Source organism: Echiichthys vipera (genome assembly GCF_963691815.1).
Source record: "Echiichthys vipera genome assembly, chromosome: 23".
NCBI classification, from domain to species: domain Eukaryota; kingdom Metazoa; phylum Chordata; class Actinopteri; order Perciformes; family Trachinidae; genus Echiichthys; species Echiichthys vipera.
The window spans coordinates 4548531-4569461 of NC_139848.1; the positions used below are offsets into that span (position 1 = coordinate 4548531).

The window sequence follows — 20931 nt, forward strand, 5'->3', positions numbered from 1 at the left end:
CTGCTGTGCGTAAAGGTGCGCATGCACAGCCTCCACAGGTACACCAGAGGACTCCCTGACTGACTTATGTCCGACACACGCTGCAGAGAGGAGGTGAACGCTTCTCTCAACCTCTGAAGGATTTTATTTGTCTTTTTTTTTAATCATAAATAACAAACACACACCTGAAGGATGCGCGCAGGCGACAGGTGGGCGACACTGACCTGCATCCTGCTGCTGGTCACACAGGTCAAAGCTCAACGCGGAGGTGAGAGGAGGCTGCGTTCTTATTTACTCTTTTATTATTGTGCATGTTTATTATGTTTATTATTATATATATGTGTGTGTGTGTGTGTGTGTGTGTGTGTGTGTGTGTGTGTGTGTTTTATAGATAAAGTGTCGACAGGAAAGACAAGAAAACATGTATAAAATGCTGTGACACACCAGTTAGTTTGGTTTATTCCATTCATTAACTTCTGCTGGGTGTGTGTGTGTGTGTGTGTGTGTGTGTGTGTGTGTGTGTGTGTGTGTGTGTGTGTGTGTGTGTGTGTGTGTGTGTGTGTGTGTGTGTGTGTGTGTGTGTGTGTGTGTGTGTGTGTGTGTGTTTTAAAGATAAAGTCTCGACAGGAAAGACATAAAACATGTATAAATTGCTGTGACACATCAGTTAGTTTGGTTTATTCCATTCATTAACTTCTGCTGGTGTGTGTGTGTGTGTGTGTGTGTGTGTGTGTGTGTGTGTGTGTGTGTGTGTGTGTGTGTGTGTGTGTGTGTGTGTGTGTGTGTGTGTGTGTGTGTGTGTGTGTGTGTGTGTGTGTGTGTTTGTGCTGACACAGGATCTCTAAGCTGAGTTTTCACAGGCTGGAATGAGGTTGGGGTTGACGGGAGTGTCTGGACTTGTCTATTGGGAATTAGGAATAGTTCGTAGCATCTCCTCTACTGTACTCGCCTGTCTGTGGCTCTGCAGAGGTGAAGGATGCAACACTGACCCGTTCTTCTCCACAATATCAGGTCGCTCTGGATGACTCCACTGTGTCGTTGTATTGTATTTGCTGTTTCCTGATGTTTGCTTTAGCACCGTTTTGTTCATGGAGCAGATGATGAGACAATGGGCCCCCGGGCACAGACATGAAGAACCCCCCCGCTCCCTCATATGAGAGGAAGTCTGCCGGTGAAAGAGACGCAGAACAAACACACGGTTTATGTTTGTTTTTGTGGTGGTTTTGTGTCTTTGTCGTCATTTTGCAAATCTTTTTTGTGAAGTTTTGCGTTTTTTTCTGGTCTTTTTACGCCTTAATCGACTTTCCAACAAGAAATGATAAAAACCCAGGAAACCCTCGAACTCCTGGGCCCGTCACGGGTCGGCCCGTTCACTGATCCATCCACTGTTTTACATTTAGAGTCCAGAATGAAGGGTCCGTAAAGGGGAGGGGAGTTACATGTGAAAGGGCTTCTCAGTGTGAGTGCAGATCAAAACTCTGTGTGTGTGTGTGTGTGTGTGTGTGTGTGGCGGAGGGTGGTGATTTGCGGTTTGTTCAGATTTTCCCTTCTTCAGGGCTCATCAAGCCACACACACACACACACACACACACACACACACACACACACACACACACACACACACACACACACACTGTGCTGACATTGAGGCCTGCCCACAGATTCATGTAGAGACTTATCTGCTCAAAAAAACACCAGAGGACATCAAATTTTTGGGGATCATGCAACTATTTCTGTTGCTCTCTCTCTCTCTCTTCTTCTTTTGAACGACACCCACAGTAGAAGCTCAGTGTACTCTGCAGCCAGACAGGTTGCATTGTGAGAAATGGAGCTGATGAACTTGATGCATAACACAATATAGTTTGCATTCTCTATGTGTGGAGTTTTGCACGTCGTTACTACCTACCTACCTACTAAGCAGCGGGTTTGAAAGGTTTTCTGGGAAGTGTAGGAAATAAATAACTGCAGTAGAAAAGTGAACCGCTAAAGCTCCCGTCAAACAGTGAGCATCATTATCGATAATTTACGACGCTCAGATTTACCGTGTTTACACAACATGTAAGCATTTAACAAAAGCATGCTGTTACACAAGCAGCACACGTTTCCCCTGGGTGGTCCCTGATGTATGACACCATGTTTTATCCAAGCAGACAACAAATGGCTATAAAGCTGCACGTACTGCGTCATACAGAATTAGTGGCTGTTTGCATAACTGATGCAGGAATACAGGAGATAAGGAGCTCATCAGAAGGGAAATATCTCCTGTTCATCTCCTGGTTTTACAGTTTGTGGTGCAGCTGAACTGCGTCACACACACAGAGAGGTGTTTCTGTTAGTCACTCCACTCGTGCGTCGTCGTCTTTGAGGTTTTAAATTGCAAGTCTAGAGTTGGAAGAGTGGCTGAAATGAATGGGGACCGGACAATCACAGCTCTTTACTGGACAGGAGGTGTGGGCAGGTAGTCTGGTCCAGCCCTGTTGTTACTGCAGTTACTGCTGTTACTGATTTTCTCCTTTTCTTTCTTTCTTTTGCACTAAAAAGCTGCTTTCTGTTTTTGTCGTTTAATGCAAAATAAGTACGCAACGTGTCCAAGAAGCTAGTCTTTATTTGGTTTGAGTGGGTGGATTTGGTACAAGGGGTGGATACTAAAGGTAAAGTAACGTTGTTGGTCCTGGTGTGGTCATTGTCAAAGCACCAAATGTGTATACAGCAGATAATAAGGTGCTGCATCTTAACCAACTCCTCTTTATTTCCACGTCGCCTCGAGGACATTTCTTCAGCGTGCTTCACTCCCACTTTTATCTGTAATTACAGCTTCAGCCTTATCAGACCTGTAGACACAGTAACACATTTCAACATCAAAGCCCTCTTTACAGCAGTATGTAAATAATGATACCTTTCCTATAGAGCACTTTAAAAGCCCCATAAAGGAAGCTGTGGGTGTTTTCTACCTGCTGCCCGATATTTAAAGGTGACAGCGGAAGTGTACGTATGATCTCATGCTGAGGGGTGGGAGGATGTTTTGCTTCCCATCTTCCATCTTTCCATGCGATCTGCTGTCCAAACTGGGGCGCTTTGTTGTCCCAGCTGCAGAGCTGGTGGCTTTGAGGTGGTGATAACGCTGATAATGGTGTCTGCGGTTCACTCCTCCCACCTGCTCCGCTCTTTAAGATCAAATCAGCGAGTCACCCACAAATAGATCTTCTCGTTGGAGCGTTGGGTTTGTGCCTCCTGCAACCAAAATAACTTTGTGATTGCCTCAACAAAGCCGCTTTAAAGTGCCCTTAAGCAAGATTTTTAATATGAGCCTACGCTGACAGTGACATCAGCTCAAACCCCTGAAACATACAGCGAGACTGCTGTTTTACCTGGTTCCAATGACTCCTCCGGTGATGAGACAGTGATCAGGCGTGTCTGGGCCGGCACCCTGTTAAAGTCGAGACGCTATTGTTCTTATTTGTCATATTTGTTGTTCTGTCTTATTTTTAATCCTAACAGACTACAAACATGTGCAGGGGAGATTACAGCTCTAAAGCTAGATCAACAAATGTTTCAGCTCCATTTCAGTCTAAACTGCCTTCATCAGGTCTAAATAAACAACACAATATACTTTATATATCTTAAAAACACTGCACAGGAGGTTTTTTCCACTTTGAACCTTTTTAAACTCAAATCAATGTACCCTAATGAGCTTAAAGCGTGAAATGCTATTGTTGTAGGTTACCTTTAACGTAAGACACAATGCAAAGCAGCAAGTTCTTCATCCATAGCGAACTGATAAAAGTATAATTTGTGTGATATACCGCCACATGTTTGTGCAGGCTGAAGAGACCAAGTGTTAGCGAGGAGATTAACTTTAGCCTGGAGCTAGTTTCATATAAAAGGCCTCAAAGTATCCTCCTTGGACTTGAACGCACAAGCACAAGCCATGACACCTCTAGGTGCACCCACTGCTCAGAAACAGAAGCTTTTTGTTCCCTGCACACATTAATCAGAAGCTTTATTTACTAATTTCTTGTTAAGGTTGAAAAAAACCTGCTGCTTTACATGGAAACCTTTATGTGTCTCTGCGTGCACGGCTACAGGCTGAACTGCCCTCAGCCCGACCGGAGCTGACTCAGCCATTGTCATCTTTTCCGAGTTGGCAGCGACATGTTTTGCACATCACATCAGTCTTTTAATCATTCCCACCACGCAGGGCCAAACAGATTCTGCGTGCCCATATCATCCAGAGGGGTGACTGGCCGGCTGCCAAGACAGAGGCCACAAACCTCTTTAAGATGGATTCACGCTGCTGTTAATCAGCCAAGAAGTGACACTGACACAGAAGCAGCTCAGACACTGGTTCTCACTTTGTTCCACTTGTGCATGAAGCTGCTTTATGGTTGTTTTTTGGCACCACGTTGAGTGACGGTGACGAGAGTTTTGGTCTTTTAAGCTCTGAGAAGTTAGAAACAACGAGAAAAGAGACTTCCAGCCTTTTAAAGCTGAAGAATAACAGGACAACATGAAACCATTTATTCAGCTAGTGCAGTTTAAAGTCGTGCACGCAATAGTTTCTTCTGATCCCTTTACACATCAGCATGCAAACAAATCCCACATTAACCGTTTTATCTCAGCTGCATATGAGGAAGTGAGACTTCATTTGCAACTTGAGGAACTTTTTCCCCCTATTTTTGCAATGACACACTCTACTGCACAATGTCTAGCAGCCAGTCAGGTGAATGGCTGGAGGGAGCCACGTGTGAAATGATGCACGTCATTCCTTTCATATGAGGACAAGTGTCACAATTGCACGCAGGGATATGGGAGGTCAAGATTCAGTTTGAAGTGGCTTTAATATCCATGTTGATGTCATATGTTTGGACGAAAGTAGAGCAATTCAAAATGGTGTGGCTGCTTTGGATGTCTGTGGCTTTGGGTTTGCAATTTTCCCGTTTATGACTCACTGTGGGGTTATGAACAGGACGTGCCCTGGAGTACAGTATCTGAGCGGCAGGAATTTAAACTCACCTGCAGCAATGAGGCCTCGAATGTCATGTCTCTGAAGGCTCATGCCGCAAAAATGCACCTCTGACAGGTGAGATCCACACAAGAATCTGCAGGATCCATTTAGATTTTACCAGCACAGAACAAAAATGACCTTTTTAAACACTTGAAAGGGTCCATTATTGCTTTGAATGCTCTGCTGTCAGTCAGGGATCATCTCCTTTTTCTCACATTCAGAAGGAGCCACCATACTTACCTCCCATTATTCTTTACTGCCTGCTGTCTATGACAAACGTCCTCATTCAACAGACTGAGATCCACCACACAAGGAGGCGACTGTCTTGTCTGTGAGCTCCTGCGTAGCTTAATGAATCGTGCATTGAGGCTCGATAAGGGAACCGTCTCACACCCTCTCGTCTGAAAATGCCCTCCTTTTGTCCGTGCCAAAAACCCACTTCAACATACCACAGGGTGTAAGGATTGGGGTGGAGGGAGGGGCGTCATGGGTGTTGATTTCTGCTGAGCTTCTGCCAAGATGCCCCACGGGGGGACTTTTTTTTTTTTGCTTCTTTGGTTTGAGAATTTAAGCAAAGCAGGCGCAGATAGAAATCAGTGAGAAGCGTCAGTGATTTACTGCCACGATGAACAGATTTCCTGCTTTGTTTGATGCAGAGTGATTCGATAGTTTACCTCTATAGTGCTCCCGACTTCTACAACAGGTGGCAGCATTTAAATGTCTTGTGTGTGCGTGTGTGCGTGTGCGTGTGTGCGTGCGTGCGTGCGTGTGAAAGAAAAACAGTTTTTAGCAGATTTGAGTTTGCAAAGCACACCATAGAAAGTAATTATTGGTACTTTAGACTCCATAGAAAGAGCATAAATGTGGTTTTACTGTCAGAATCGTATAACGGCTCTTGGTTTTTAGTTTTTAGTGCGTTTCACAGGAAAAAATGACAGAAGATCTGATCAATTTAAGCTGGTGTTCAGCCAGATTTTGTCCGTCTCAGATTTTGTCACAGATTTGAAAACCCTGGTAATCAGAGTTTGCGGTCGAGTTAATGAAGTGCTGCTTCCATCTGCTGGTCCATGGAGGTACTGTGAGGACATGAATGGATGAATGGCACTGCATCATCTCATCCCAAGGCGTTGTGCTTCATCCCAGGCGTTGGATGTGGTTGTGCGGACCAGTCCAACTCCTTCCACGCACACTGACTTTTTGGACCTGGCTGTTCTGGAAAACTCTCAAAATTGGGATATTTTCTTGCTTTTGAGACAAGTTCTGAAGCCAATGACTAAATATCTTTGTGCTATTGTAAGATGCAGATCCCCCCTCAGCTGATGTCTTATTTTATCTATTTATCTATCACACTTTGTCTGAAATGAATACCCTTATATTTAATTTCTGTACTTTGTTTCAGGATTCTTACTTCTTTAACTAAAGTATTTCATAACATTGTAGTAGCCCAATATTTGACTTTACATGGACTCACAGTCGTATTATTGTCCGTGGAGCATGTGTGCTTCCTCACCAGTGTTTTACGCTCTCAGAACATACATGTGAGCGTGTGAACGGTTGGGTAATCCTGTGGGAAACACCAGGAACGTGATACACCAATTAAACACAGAGACAATACAGCTGCTGGGAAAGCTGAGAAACACCAGCGGAAACATTCGCTCCCGTCATCCTGGATCTTTTGTATTTATCAGATAAAGACACCAAAGATGAGAAGGCCAGTGTGGGAGGCTTTCATGTCTCAAGATGGAGGTTAAATGAGGCGAAGAAAGTTGGTGATAAATGGCTTTAAAGACTTTGAAGTTGGTGGTCTGTGCGATTACCGTCTGTGTGCAATAAGTGGTAAAGATGGAAATGAAAGCCATCACTGTGTAATTATATCCTGGAGACATGTTTGAACTCTGAAGTACCTCTTCCTTACTGTGTCGGACACAGACTTAATCCCAAATATGGAGATTTTCTTTAATCAATTTAAAAACAACGCTCTTAATGGCATGACCAGTGTGTGGAAATCCAACCACCCCCGGCACATCGAGATCAGTCTCTTCTCTGCCACGTGGAGTCCGTTCTCCTCTATGGCTGTGAATGCTGGACACTAACACGAGCCCTACTGAAACCCCTGGATGGGTGCTACACCAGAATGTTGCGTGCAGTACAGAACATCAAGCAGGACGAAGATCTCCCCAACAAGTGTCTGTACGGGGCGTTACCAAGTGTATCAGCAAAGATAGCAGTGAGGAGAATGAGACTTGCTGGCCACTGCCACAGACACCAAGATCTCCCAGCCAAAAAGCTCGTTCTGTGGGAACCAACACACGGGCGTCGATTAAGAGGACGTCCCACACCAACCTTTGTGGCCGTGCTAAAGAAAGACGCTAGTGCAGAGAGCACAAACGAGCTGGACAGATGTACGGAGAACCGAGATGACGACGTAGAGAGAGAGAGAGAGAGAGAGAGAGAGTCTTAATGAGCTCAGAAGTCTTTCTTTGCAGAGTGTGGTTGTTGCAGGTCTAGGAAAGTAAAACAGAAACACACACTCAAAATCCCCCTGACAGTCTGGAGAAGTCTGGTTTCCGTGGTGATTAGTTGAGGTTCAGGAGATTTAGACACTGGTACGTTAGCACAGCTGCAATTTATATAATCCATCTTTCTTTTTAGCTCTTTTTCCCCTCCCTCGCTCAGTATCCAACAATGCTTTATGACAAAGTAGCACATCCGATCTATCCTACATGGCCATAAGTATGTGGACACGTGTGCCTGTGTTCCTGTTCTCCGGCTGTTTTCATGATTCGGACAAAGCATCGTATAATCATCACATTGAGTGGTTCTGGAAAATGTAATGACTCACTAGTCTGACTCACCGGATGTAAAACCCGCCCATTGGCCACCTATTTCATCCGCCATGCTCCTCCCCTTCCGCTGTATCCTCCTATTTAATATGAAAGGGCATCGTTGCTGCATCCCAGGGCGCCATCCAAGACGATTGTGAATGTAGTTTTTCCTCAATGAGCCAGACTTTGCTCCAGCGCTGACAGCACTGTGGAGACGAGGTCTGGACATGTGACTCACTAACTGAAGCAGACGCACAGTAGAAGAGGCAGAAGGGAGCAAATGCAGTAAACGTCACAAACCGATGCTATTTAAGTGTTTAAGGAGACTTAATATTCTCAGTGGAGAGTTAATGTGCAGCTGTAGTACTGGAATGTATCAGCTGAATGCATATGTATGTGTAATTGTGCATAATGCTCCAAATGGAAAGAACCAGGTGCCTTCATAAACTGACACTCACTAACTTGCTCAAGCATGATGCTGCGCTGTGCTGTGCTGTGTTTATTTACCCTACTCGTGGCCCTGTGCAGGTCAGAGCAGCTGACAGCTGATAGTGATGAAAAGTGTTGGAAACACGGAGGGAGGGTGGACGTTAATGTGGGAGAGTCTGCAGGGCATTCACGCTGATTTACGGACTAGTATGTTGGAAGTGAATGCACCATATGGGAAGATCCTATCAAGGAAAGTGGGTTTTACCTGAGTTTTGATATTTAAAGTCAAGATATCTGTAGAAATAAAGTTTAAAGTTGTTTGTTCTCTCTCGTTTATTTAAAGGGAATATCACAGACTACAATTCCTCATGCTTATGAGATGTATGGTGCTTTTTATTCTGCTGCGGTGCAGGGAAACATAAATCCCATGGCACAATCAGCAAAGACAAAAAGGAGAAAACAAACGAGACAGGAAGTCTAAATCTAAGTCCCCAAACACACTTGCTGTAATTGCTCTTGGTAATTACTGCGAGACATAGATATATGAACCTTTCTTTTGTTATTTGTCAGTGAGTATTCTGTGCTTTCTGCTGTACCGTGCTTTGTTTTTGCATTGCATTTCTGTTTTTTCTGTCAGAAACACAGTAAAGGCTCATTGTTTTCAGATGTTTCCCCCTTTTCACTTAATAATGTCCACATTTTCTAAGTAGAGCAGCTCAGTTAAGACCATTTTGAACTGGATTTTCTGTACTTCTGTGACACTGTTCATTTATTTTGCTAGTTCTGATATGTCCCAGATAATAGGAACATCATCAACTTAACTCTGCATTCATGCAAGTTAAGTGTAAAGTATCTTTCTTAAGAGGTTGAACAAGTCCAGATTCACTTGATCCAACTGTTGAGAGGCTTTAAAAAGGGAAACTGATCCACTGACGTCAGTAACAGCTGGCTTTCCACACACTCTCCCCCAGTCCAATATGAAGTTTGAGCTCCTCTTTTCCTGTTCACTGTCCGGCAGAATCAGAACGTAGGCTGACAGCAGTATCCGTGTTGTATGAATGCACAAATTGGCAAAATGTGGCAGTTTCCAAACCTCCAAATGTTCTGCAGCGTGGGCGTGGGAGGTCCGAGGGCTGGAATGTGTAACAGCTGGATGTCCTAGCTTGGCAGATGAGGCGGGTAGCTGGATGATGGGGGGCACACAGGGCCATGAGGAGGAGGAGGAGGGTGGGTGTGTGTGTGTGTGTGTGTGTGGGGGGGGGGGTCCCTCCTTCCCTTATTGCCCATCTGTGAGAACCTGGAAGTGGTATATTTTCCGAGGATTTTCTCCGATGAGGCGAGGGAGTCGGTCCCCCGGGAGCGGAGCTTAAGACATCGATCCAATCAGATACGGCCTCACTTCCTCAGCTGCTGTCTTTCCTTCATCTCTCACACTCCTGCTGCTCTTGTCTCTGCACCCGACTATATCATCACAGAGTTCATAGTGCGTTACACACTAAGTTACACACTATACACACAATAGCACTTGTGGCTGCTTTGGTTTTCCCTAAACCAATAAATCAGACCGACATGCCAGTGTTGTGCAACCGAACACCTCATTTTTTCCGAAGCCTTCTTTTCCTTTTTCTTGTTGTTTCAGAAAACAAATGAAATATTTCTTTACCCGCTGAAGATCACTCTCAACTTTAGCTTCTGTGTTATCTTAACCTGTCAGTGCTTTGTCCAATATTCAAGCCATGTGCACGTGTTAACCCTCATCTGGGGTCAGTTTTAGTGGCAGAAGAAGTAAAAAGACACTCATCATTTTGTGTATTTCCCTGGCAGAGATTAATGTTGTGAGATAGGAACCACAGCTCTGCTCTTCCCACTCACTTTGATAATTATTACTTTTATTTGCATTTATTCTAATATATGCATTTTCTGCCAACCTCAGCAATGAAATCGAACCTCTCTGGTGCTCTTTTAAGACATGAAATATACACCCCTCACTGTTAAACCTACAGTAAACTTCCTACTGCTCCTTAAATCCTTGCAGATGACTGAGGAGGCTGCAGTTCAGCATTTTGCTTCTGAACTTGAGGTTCCTGCCCACGTCGATACGCATGGCCTATATGTACTGTATATATAAAAACTCCTCCGTATTTCACTGAGGTTATTTCCATACAGGGCGGGTGTGTCATTGTGGTAACAGGAATGCTTGCATGCTTTTTCTCCATACTGCACAGAAGGTCTTAGGGGACCCACTCATCGACTCACACAGAGGAGGAGTTTTAGTGTGTGTTGGGGGCAACTTTGAGTAACCAATGACATCCATAATCAGTAGCAACCCTGCCTCCGCACTATGGGTCTCCCCCTGTCCATGTTACTGCTTTTTTCATGAGTTTGCATGCATCAAGAGGGAGGGTCTCTGAGTGTGAGCAGAGGTTTTATGTCTTGGTTTTCATTCAGTGGATGCTTAGTGGCCCTCGAACAGCTTGGATTTAACTGTTGACCGGCTGGCTAACAGGTGGCGCTTTGGGGGAAACAGTGAGAGCGCTGTGTGGAGCGCCGCTGCTGCTGCTGCACGCTGAGACACTTGGAGGACTGTTGCAGGAAACAGCAGCATGTTGAGGATCCAGACGTGGTTGCTTCTCCTGGTTCTCTTTGCTGGGAGCTTGGATGCCTGGTGGTGGTCCCCAGTTACAGAAGACACCACAGAGGCCCCAACGGAGACAACGCCGGCAGGGGCAACAGGTGCCCCCACAACAGCCAATGGCACACAGAATAAGGAAGAGGAGGAGGATGACAACTTATCCGGGGTTGGGGAAGAAATCATCAACGTTGCTACAGGAATCCGTAAGTTTGTCGAGGCGTGGGACGAGACCCCGACTCCGACTGCCAGGACTACTAACGGAGGCCTGACAGAGAAGGTGGAGAGCGTTAACCCTAACACAACGGGTAATACAAACAGGTTGAGAGGGGAGAGGGTGGAGGAGGGCTCTGGTTTTGGGGTAGGGCATGGGTCTGGGTCAGGGTCAGGGTCGGATGTAGAATTAGTTTTGAAAGGCGATAAAGTCCTGGCTATGAATTTAACCAGGGTTATAGATGTTTCTAAAATCAATGAGACTGTTTTGGATTCCACGCTAACCCCCCATGATAGTTACATCAATGGTTGTCACCCCGTGCCCTCTGATTGGTCCATTTGCAAACGACCAACATTTTTCACGCTGCCCAACTTTCTCAACCACACATCTGTGGAGGAGGTGGGGGCGGTCCTGCAGGAGTGGGCGTGGCTCACAAGGGCGAGGTGTCACCACAGCGTAGAGTTGTTCCTCTGCCTCCTGCTGGCACCCAGGTGCTCGTCACCCGCGACACCTCTGCACCTGCCCTGTCGCAGCTTCTGCCAAGTGCTGCAGGACAGCTGCTGGGCGTCTCTGGAAAACGGGCGTCTCCCGGTGGAGTGTCATCTCCTGCCTGAAACGGCGCACGGCCCCGGGTTTCCTGTGTGCGCGTCAGTTAGTAACATGAAAGGTAACCCCGGCGGGTTAGAATGTATCTCGCCTGGTGATACATTTTGAATCCGATGTCAAGTCACGTTTTGTCGATGTCAAAGCATTTGTGTGTGTTTGTGCGTTGTTTGCTTTTGGTTACACACATGTCCAAGCGCATTATCATATCACAATTCACTTTAAACTGGATTTTGCATGTTTTAGCCATTTTTTTTAATGCAATCTGAAGAACATTACATCAAAGCTAACTATTGTGTAGTGTTTTAAACCTCTGGCACATTTGTTTAACCTGCAGGGACTTGATTTAAGAGTGCTCCACTGATTTAGCATTGCACTCTTATCAGATTGTGTCGATTCAACCTGACAGACAGTTCACTGTGTGTCGTGCTAGTAGCAGTCAGTAAAAGTGGACGTGATGTTTACAGTGATGAACGCTCCAACTCTAAACATATTCTCAAGTCTCTGCAAGTTGAATTTCCAAGACATGCATTAAATTAAATGATGCCTGGAAGCTGGAACATAGTTTTAAAGTATATACAATTTTGCAATTAATGGGTTAAAACATGCAAAACCAGCGGTTATGATCACTGCAGTCGTTGTTGCTCCTGTTGTCGTGTCGCTTTCTGTCCACTGCACATGTCCAGAGGACGTCATTTAGCACAAACGCATGACACACCTGAGTTCACGCCCACTGTCCCAGGCTGCACGCCACCTTTATGTGATTGTCTTGTCAACTGCAACTTCTTTTGTGTGTGTGTCAGCAATGGACAGCAACGTTACAGGTTCTTTTTAGCTTTTAAAGTTAATATAACATACAAAATATTCCTCTTAGTACATGATTATGTGCATCCAAGTCCATTCTGGTTTCATCAAATACATAAACCCACTTAAAATGACTTTCTACATTCAGACTAAGGTTTCCAAATCCACTTATATTAAGAAAAGCACAGAGAATGCATGTGATATATGCAGAAGCCTTCCCCAGATTATAAACCCATAAGACAGGAAATGCTCAGAGGCCCAGGTCCAGGTTTTTAGAGGTGCCGTAAATTGTGCAGTATGGAGTCTTTATCATGGGGAGGATTGCTGCTGTATGCACTCCTCTTTCAGGGGTTAACAGTATGAACTTTGCTATATAAAACCATCTTTAGCATGCCTTCCCACAGGAATATTTAATGTAAATGTTCTGGGATTAAGTGGCCGATAGATTTGTTATTTTCCATGTGCAACACGTAGGGTTCTTGTTTGGATAACCTTTAAACTCAGACATAAACCACATGTAAAGCTTAAATTTGAAGAGCTGTTAAACACAGATAAGACGATGTGTAGAATGAGACCATGTGTTACTCCTCAATCTACTTCATGTGGTGGAGAACTTGTATTTTCCCTGATTTATTAATATCAAGAGCATTGAAAGTGACTTTCTAAGTGGACTCTTATGACATGATGCAGCAGAGGATATGAGACATCAATGTTCTTGTCGTTAGACCTTTTTGTTTATTGGGTGTGAACTTCCAAACACCTGCGTCTACGACCTCATTCATTAACCCACTCAAACAAAGGAAGATGGACATTTCTGTGTGGTTTTAAGGACGTTATTTTTTATCGGGGGATGTCTTTATGCTCTACTGGAGAACAAGAGAATTGGTGGTTTCCTACATGCAGCATAACTGATCCAACAATAATCAATCCACTGCTCCTGTAACGTCCTACTCTTGCATGTCGGTCACGCAATTCTGTCCTTGGTTATCTACTTATCGTCATATTTCACAATTTCTGATCAGCTGTCGTGGAATTCTGTGTGGATTTAGAGGCGGGTGCTGTTTGAGCATCCCGAGTTGCAGAAAGGAGAAACAATCGGGCCATCTGTGGTGGGGAGGATGGGCAGTGGATTGCATTTATGATAGCGGCTGTGGGTGGGAAAATGGGTCCGCTCCGAAGAAAGAGTGTGGTGATTGTGTGCTTGGTTGGGGAGAAAGGGCAGCGGTGTCGCGGTGAGTAACAAGAGAGCCTTGTGACTGGGATGAGACTGGGCGGCTCAACGTCTCTGCCAGAGGTCAGAGAGCACGGCCAGCCGCCTACCCTCTCCAACCAGTAACGCTTGATGGGTGGCAATTAAGTGTTCAGTCGACCATTAGAAGATGAACAGAGACAAAGTGTGAGAGAGAATTTTATGCGAGCGGGGACTTACCCACTCTGTCAGGAAAAGGGGTTCAGTCAGTTCTTAAAAAACACTTTAATCGCTGCATTTTGGGCCAATTTACGATGAATTCTCATTAATCAGATGTCTTCCTGTTCGCCTTAAATTAGCTGTTCTCCTGTTTGGGGTGAGCTTGTTGTGGCTCTTGCACCCATAGCAACAGTGGCACCAATTTTAACGTATTAAAGTCAGTCTCCCTGTCATGCTGTCTCACTAATCAGCTCGTAAAACCGTTGTATAATATCTTCTGTGGAGACGTTTGGGCTTTGGGATGACAATTTATTAAGACACCAAACAATAGCCTAAACCTTCAGACAGGAGTAGGCTAGCAGTTTCCCCCTGTTTTATGCTAAACTAAGCTAAAGGTCCAGCATTTTTGGAGCTTAACCTTCACTGGAGACTTAAAAGTAGGACTTCTGATGCTTTTAATTTGTAGAATATTATTTTGAAATCTGTCTCCTGTGAGTCCTCCGACTAATAATAGCTTTAAAATATATTTTTTTTGAGTTGGTCCTATGAAGGTAAAGAATTAAAGTAAAGGAAATAAAAGTAAAATGTGCACACATTCCTCTAGCTGATGGTATCTGTTGCAACATGCATTTCCCCACGTTACCCAAATACATTCTTCACACTAACAACATTTCATTTGGACTGGAGCCGAGAAACAAGACTACTTGAGATCTTAAGAAAAGCTGGATGGGAACAAAAATCAAAAAAATCCAGCTGATGTCATCCGAACTCCTCACTGATCCCCCATCAGTCAACTTTAATTTGCTCTCAGGCCTCAGCTTATTCAAACCTGGATTAACGTCTGACTGGGGAGCAGAGGAAAGCCCTAAATGTCACAGCTGTGTCGCCTCCATTTGAAGTGTTAACTGATGCCACTCTGTGTGTCAGATGTTTGAAGTCCAGTTGGTTTGATCCCAAGAGGGTAAAACTACAGCTGGGAGTGTTAATGGTTGAACCCACTGGTTAACTGGCGTGTTTGGTGACACTCAGGACTTGGAGGCTAAAGGTTTCTGTTTCTGAACTTGAGTTAAGGTAGAGAAGCAGACCGTGGCGACTGGTTAAATACCTCAGTCCATTAAATTATCCTGTTGTTGCAGTGCTTACTTCTCTGCAGCTTTAAACTGGAGGTAAAGTCAAAAGCTTATTTAGAGGCCCGGTGAAACTTTCTTTAATCTTTTTCCAGGAGCAGAAATGAAATTGTGCAAATATAGCAACAGAAAAATAGAAATCCTATACTTCCATCCAGTCTGATTCCAGGTTAAGTGAATGCATACTCACAAGTACAAATCATATATTAGCAATAAGACTTACAACAGAACATATGTGGAACTTTGACAGCACAGTATGCAGTGAGTCTTAAGCTGTTCATACTTTGTTGAACCACATAAAGGGTTTGTTTTGTTGCTGTCTGGATGGAGTTACATTCCTCTGCATGATGATTCTGCAAGTGTTTAATCAACCCTGTCTCCTAGAAATTACTTTTATATGCAACTAATGTACAACGGCAGCCTTGCTTTTGTTGCCTGAACACACACTGGAGACTTACTTTGATCAATCCACCCTGAGGGACACTTAAAAGACAAAAAGGACTCCTTTGTGCCTCTAGTTAAAGTTTTCTCATCAACAGGTTTTGTTTGATATTTTTCTAAAACTTGTTACCAAAGCTGCGGCCAAGTTTCGGCACCAATCGACTTTACTAAGATTAGAAAAAAGGCTGTGGTTTAGAGGCATATGGGGGATGTTGGCGCTCTTGTACTACCTCACTTGATTTCTTTGTATTTAATTTGTACAAACAGTGAATGAGGACTGCCAGCCCAGGGAAGACGTTCCTCTCACCCTGGGGAGGCACTTAACACTCGTTAACTTGTGGAGGAGTCCATCAGTCCTACAATGACATTTCAGTGTGTTTTAACTGGCATGTTGTGTCCATGCAGGCTTTTGGGACTGTTTCCGTCTGTGTGCAGAGTCCCTCATGGTCCACTTTCCCATGGACATCTGACACGCATTTCCTTCCTCTGCCTCCATCTGTCTGTTCGTCTGAGACTCTCTTCACTGGCAGTATCTGTTCTTTCTTCACACCGTAAAACAAATGTCTCCGGAGTTAGATGTTGGAAAATACAGACATGGCACTTGAGTAATCCTTTGTAACAGAATACATGAGATCATATTTTACCCTATTATTTGCCCATGCCTTCAGGGCTGTGAAGCATACAATGGGTCCTGTTAGCATGAAGAAAGGGAGGAGACAGAAGCAGGGCATGAAGCCATAAACAGGGTTAACATGATTGTTTCATGCCTGCTTCCATCTGTGCTCTGGAGAACAGCCAAGCTGAAGAAACAGCTGATCACTGGCTTGAATTAAGTGTTTAAAGGTATGTGATGGAGCCACTCTGTTGTCTTAAATATCATTTTATGATGCAGAATAAAAAAGAAGAGGTGGTCTTTTAGTGTACTGTAATTTTAGAGGATTAAATGGAGGAAATCATCCTGAAATTAACTTATATAATATCAAATATTCCTGCTTCTTTTGCATTTTGGTTCACAGGAAAAACATAAATGAACTCAGAGCCTGAGACTGAGATGCAACTGTGATAAAGAAATTAGAAACGTGTGATTGGTCGGTATGAAAGAATAGTTTGCAGACCTTGTTCTTGTTCGTGGGAGCCTTCACTGTTGCAGGGTGAACGGCTGCCGTTGGACTGGACCGCTTCCAGATGTGAAAGTGTTCATAAGGATGAAGTGAAACAGGACCTTGAATAAAAGTTAATCCACATGCTCCTGCAGAAGAGGACATTTCCTTATTTTTCATTTACAAAAAATGGAAAATTCTGCATGCATAATCTGACCCACCTGGTTTGTGCAACAGCTGCAGTGGTTATGTCACTGTGAGATGATTCAATAGCAGGTGCCCTCAGTGGGAAGTTGGCCACCCGGCTTTCCCCGCTGTGGCTCCAATTGGATGAAATCCTACAGGATCCAGGCTTAGCTGTAGCCGCTGGTCGACACAACATAACACCACCATTCATGCAACAAGCCCTGTGTATATTAGGTGTGTGTGAGAACATGTGTTTCTCTCTGCCAGTGTTGCATTGGTGAGTGCAGATGTACGATTAGTTATTATGAGCATGCTGTTCCCATAAATACCTTTGCATGGCCGACTCAGGCTCAGTATAATGTGACTTTCCTCTCAGCAGGTGGATAGGTGTGCAAAACACTCCTGAGTTTGCATTTCATATCATTTCAAAGACACACAGTCACAGTTTAATTCTACTTTTACAGCTGAGTTATGCAACCAAACACTCCTGTTTTCTGTTTCATACGTGACTGGTGCACTTATGAAACGTCATTATGGATGTTTCACTTTGCAGGCATCTCCCAGTCAACCTCAAACTGGCCTTTGTCAAAGCTACAGCTTCCTTGTATTAAATACTTTCACATCATTTATAAACCTTGGGAAACCCTCACAACCTCTGACCTCTGACCCCTTTAATGCACACATTGTACATTTCGGTCGTCTTCTCTCATAAATCTGCGATGACAGGCCGCCCTCAGGAGACCACTGAGTGGAAGTGTCCGCTAGCCCAAAGCGCTTTCTCCCTTGTGATGCAGATGCATGAGAATGCAATCTGTTGGTCTCTTGGGCTATTTGAATTTATGGGAACTGAAACCTCAGCAGATTTTTTCCCATTAATTTGACTCCCCGTCTCACAGACACTGCAGCTTAAAAGTAGAAACTGGAATCTAGTCTTGGTTAAACAGCCTTGTCAGCCAGTCAGCTGGAGTTGGATTTAAGTAGCAGATTGATGTCAGTCCCTGTTCACTCTGTGTGAAGCACTCTCACCTCTTTAAAGCCCACTGTGCAGCGATCACCAGTCTGTCGTTGGCTGTTTGACCTGGAGGGTCAACGTGGTTTGGTGTTTGTTGTTCCAGAAGCCGATGACTCATCTAAAGCAGTTTGCTAACATGTTTTAACACATCTCACTTTTAAAGCATAAAAGATGGCTTCTATTAACTACAATAAGAGATAACAGCATCCTCTCATTTTAGGTTTTCCTTTCCAAAGAACTTGTGATTTGCTGATCATTTCTGTGCTTCAGACTGACCCTGTCTTTGGGAGTCATGCTGCCTTCAAGTGCACCTCACATGCTTTTAAGTACTTCATAAATGCAACCTTTTTGGACATATGTATATGTACTTTTTGGGGGGATGAAATTATAACAAAATAATAATATTGAAGGTTATAGGTTTTGGTGGCTGGTGATTTTGTTCAGGAACTTCTATAAACTAAAGTTAAATGGATTGACAGCTGCATTTGAAGGCAGTTTTATTTCTTTTTATTATTTTTATTTTATTTATTGTGTCTTTCAACTTTCTGTCTCTACATCCTGCAGAGGACAGAGCCATCACTTTGGTCCAGCTAATCGGAGACCCTCCACCAAATGAGATCCCCAGGTCTTACGGGCCGAGGGGGGAGACCGCCTACGTCTTCACCCCTAGAGCGGTGTCGGGCCAGCCGGCCCTGGCCCTTGTCCCCAACCCTTTCCACCGCCACTTCTCCCTCCTCTTCCACATCAAGCCCTCCACTCCCGCCGCCTCCGTCCTTTTCTCCATCACAGATGGGCCGCAGAAGCTCATGTACATCGGTGTCAAGCTCAGTGCGGTGCAGTCCGGCCGTCAGAGGGTGCAGTTCTTCTACACCGAGCCCGACTCCGAGGCTTCGTATGAAGCAGCCAGCTTTACAGTGCCGAGCATGGTGGACACCTGGAGTCGCTTCTCGCTGTCGGTCTTTGAGGACCAGGTGACGTTCTACCAGGGCTGCGACTCTGAGCCACAGGTGGTGAAGTTTGAGCGTTCGCCAGATCCCATGGAGCTTGACACAGGGGCGGGGATCTTCGTGGGTCAGGCAGCAGATAGCAACAAGTTCCAGGTAATGAGGAGTCACTTCATTTCATATATTTGGGACAGTGCACAAGACATTTATGGACTGACTATGAGCTGATACACCGGTTGTGTTGGCTGCATTTGGAAAAGCAATTACCAGACTTCAAATATAGACCTTGTACGATCTGTGTGCAGAATTGGACATGTTCAAAAATATATATATTTTTTTCGTTTATACACCTGAAGCTTTGTCTTTAATGACTTAAAGTACAACTGGTTATGTAACTGGTTAACAAAATCGATCTCTTTTACAGACTATAAAATCTGTATTTAGAGAATTACACACTCGCCTTTGGACGACCTTGTTCTGACCATAAACTCCAGGGTGCCAGCAGAGGAAATGCTCAAGTGTTGAAGAGATGTTTGTTCGTCACATTTCTGACAGAAATGAATGAAAAACAGCCATGAATCCTCTTCTTAATGTTACCCACGGGACCTGAAACAGTCAGAGTAATTCACTGTGTGCTAAAAGAGCAGGTGTGTGAGTGTGTATGTGGAAGTCTGACCTCTTAGTTGGGTCAGATCCCTCTTTAAAGTCTCCCTGTGGCACCTTACGGCAGGCTTGTGTCTCGGGCAACAGGAAGGGCAGACTAAGCCCTCCTTCTTCTACAAAATCTATCACTTGACCCCTCTCGCCTTTTGACCTCTGACCTTCCAGCTTGCACCCAGTTAGTGACCCAGGTGACCACATGTGACAGTCACAAGGCCTTTTGAATCGAAGGATCAGGGATATGATTCATGATAAAAGTTGAAACTACATATTTGTCTAGTCCACCTTGACTCCAAACTGTGTCTTGTAGAGTCCGTCCCTGGTAGAGGATTTAAGGAGATCATCCAGAGGCACAGTGACACAGGCAGCTGACACAATACTTTTCTCTGCATGAGTCATTCCTCATATTTCCCATCTCTTTGGAGATTTCAGAGGAAGCTAATATCATGACTGACTGCAGACAAAACACAGTGCACAGTAAAAAATGTCTTCAGTATGTGTGTGTTTGTGTGTTTTTCAGGGTGAGATTGCAGATCTGAGAGTGGTGGGGAATCCTCGGGCAGCAGAGCGTTTGTGCGATGACGAGGACGACTCTGACGCTGTGAGTATTTGTTATTTATTTTAATTTTTTTTAATATTTCAGTCAAAGTGTCTGAGTCCTTCTGTGTCACATTTCCCCCTCTATCTGTCTCGCAGGCCTCTGGTGACTTTGGCAGCGGTGAGGGCGACAGGAGACAGACAGGACAAACTGTGAAGGTCATTATATTAGAAATGTGTTTGTTACGTATCCTTGCAGATATCTGATATGAAAGCTTATGAATGAATATAGAGGTTAGGGTGTTGCTGTGTGGCAGCAGGCCAAAAACATATAGTTTTGGTGATCTATTTTCCCATTTAAGTCTCATGAACTGGTTGATGTGCTGTTAAGAAATGCTGCAAATGTTCAAATAGTTTGTTTCTCAGATTAAATGCATCATAAACTTTGTGTCAAGTCAATTTGTGAAGTTATGCTTGCTGTAATCAATGCTAATGATGCAGGAACAAGCACAACATGCCAGCTATATGAATGCTGCTCATGGCAAGTATTATTGTGTTTTCTCCTTACAGACCACACCTGCTTCCTTCCGACCAGTGCCTGAACCCCCTCTGATATCCTCTGATGGCACCAGACTCAAAGAAACAGGTAAAAGCGCTTCACCGTCCTCAGTGGAAATCCCTTACCACTGCACATTTTCAGTGTTGTGGCTGCCAAGACGACCATCACACTGTGGAAAAGTTTTTAATCATACAGCAGACAATGCCAACCAAACATCTCGCAGGATCGCTGTGCCTTTATCCAGAAATATTTGCATAAGTGTGCGTGTCTGGACCTGAAAGCGAGGGGAGTTTTGCTCTGGTGTTTCAACATGCCGGTGGGATTTGAGGATCTTTTGCTCCCCCAGGTGGAAAGTTAAATAAGTAAAGCATTTTAGGTTTTCTACAGGCACTCAAACACTGGATAAGTTACTCTTAAGGAGAAGGAAATGTACTTTTAACTCTTAAATCTCCTTTAAAGACCAGCAGAA

General features: G+C 44.3%; 1 protein-coding gene across 9 annotated transcripts in view; it reads left to right on the forward strand.

Annotated features, from left to right (window-relative positions):
• Nucleotides 1-30: 30 nt before the first annotated feature.
• The window catches only part of LOC310964678 (uncharacterized protein), a 33030-nt gene continuing 12129 nt past the window's right edge, over nt 31-20931 (forward strand). For 4 of the 9 annotated variants that reach the window (XM_083937907.1, XM_083937908.1, XM_083937910.1 and 1 more), the window contains exons 1-5: nt 11290-11748; nt 18327-18862; nt 19887-19967; nt 20063-20122; nt 20474-20549. In XM_083937907.1, coding sequence (XP_083794033.1) covers nt 11301-11748; nt 18327-18862; nt 19887-19967; nt 20063-20122; nt 20474-20549 — 1201 coding nt within the window. In that variant the 5' untranslated portion in view covers nt 11290-11300. Of the gene's footprint in view, nt 248-10579; nt 11176-11289; nt 11749-18326; nt 18863-19886; nt 19968-20062; nt 20123-20473; nt 20550-20931 lie in introns of those variants that run through there. The other 5 variants (XM_083937911.1, XM_083937912.1, XM_083937913.1 and 2 more) reach the window with 3 other exon arrangements.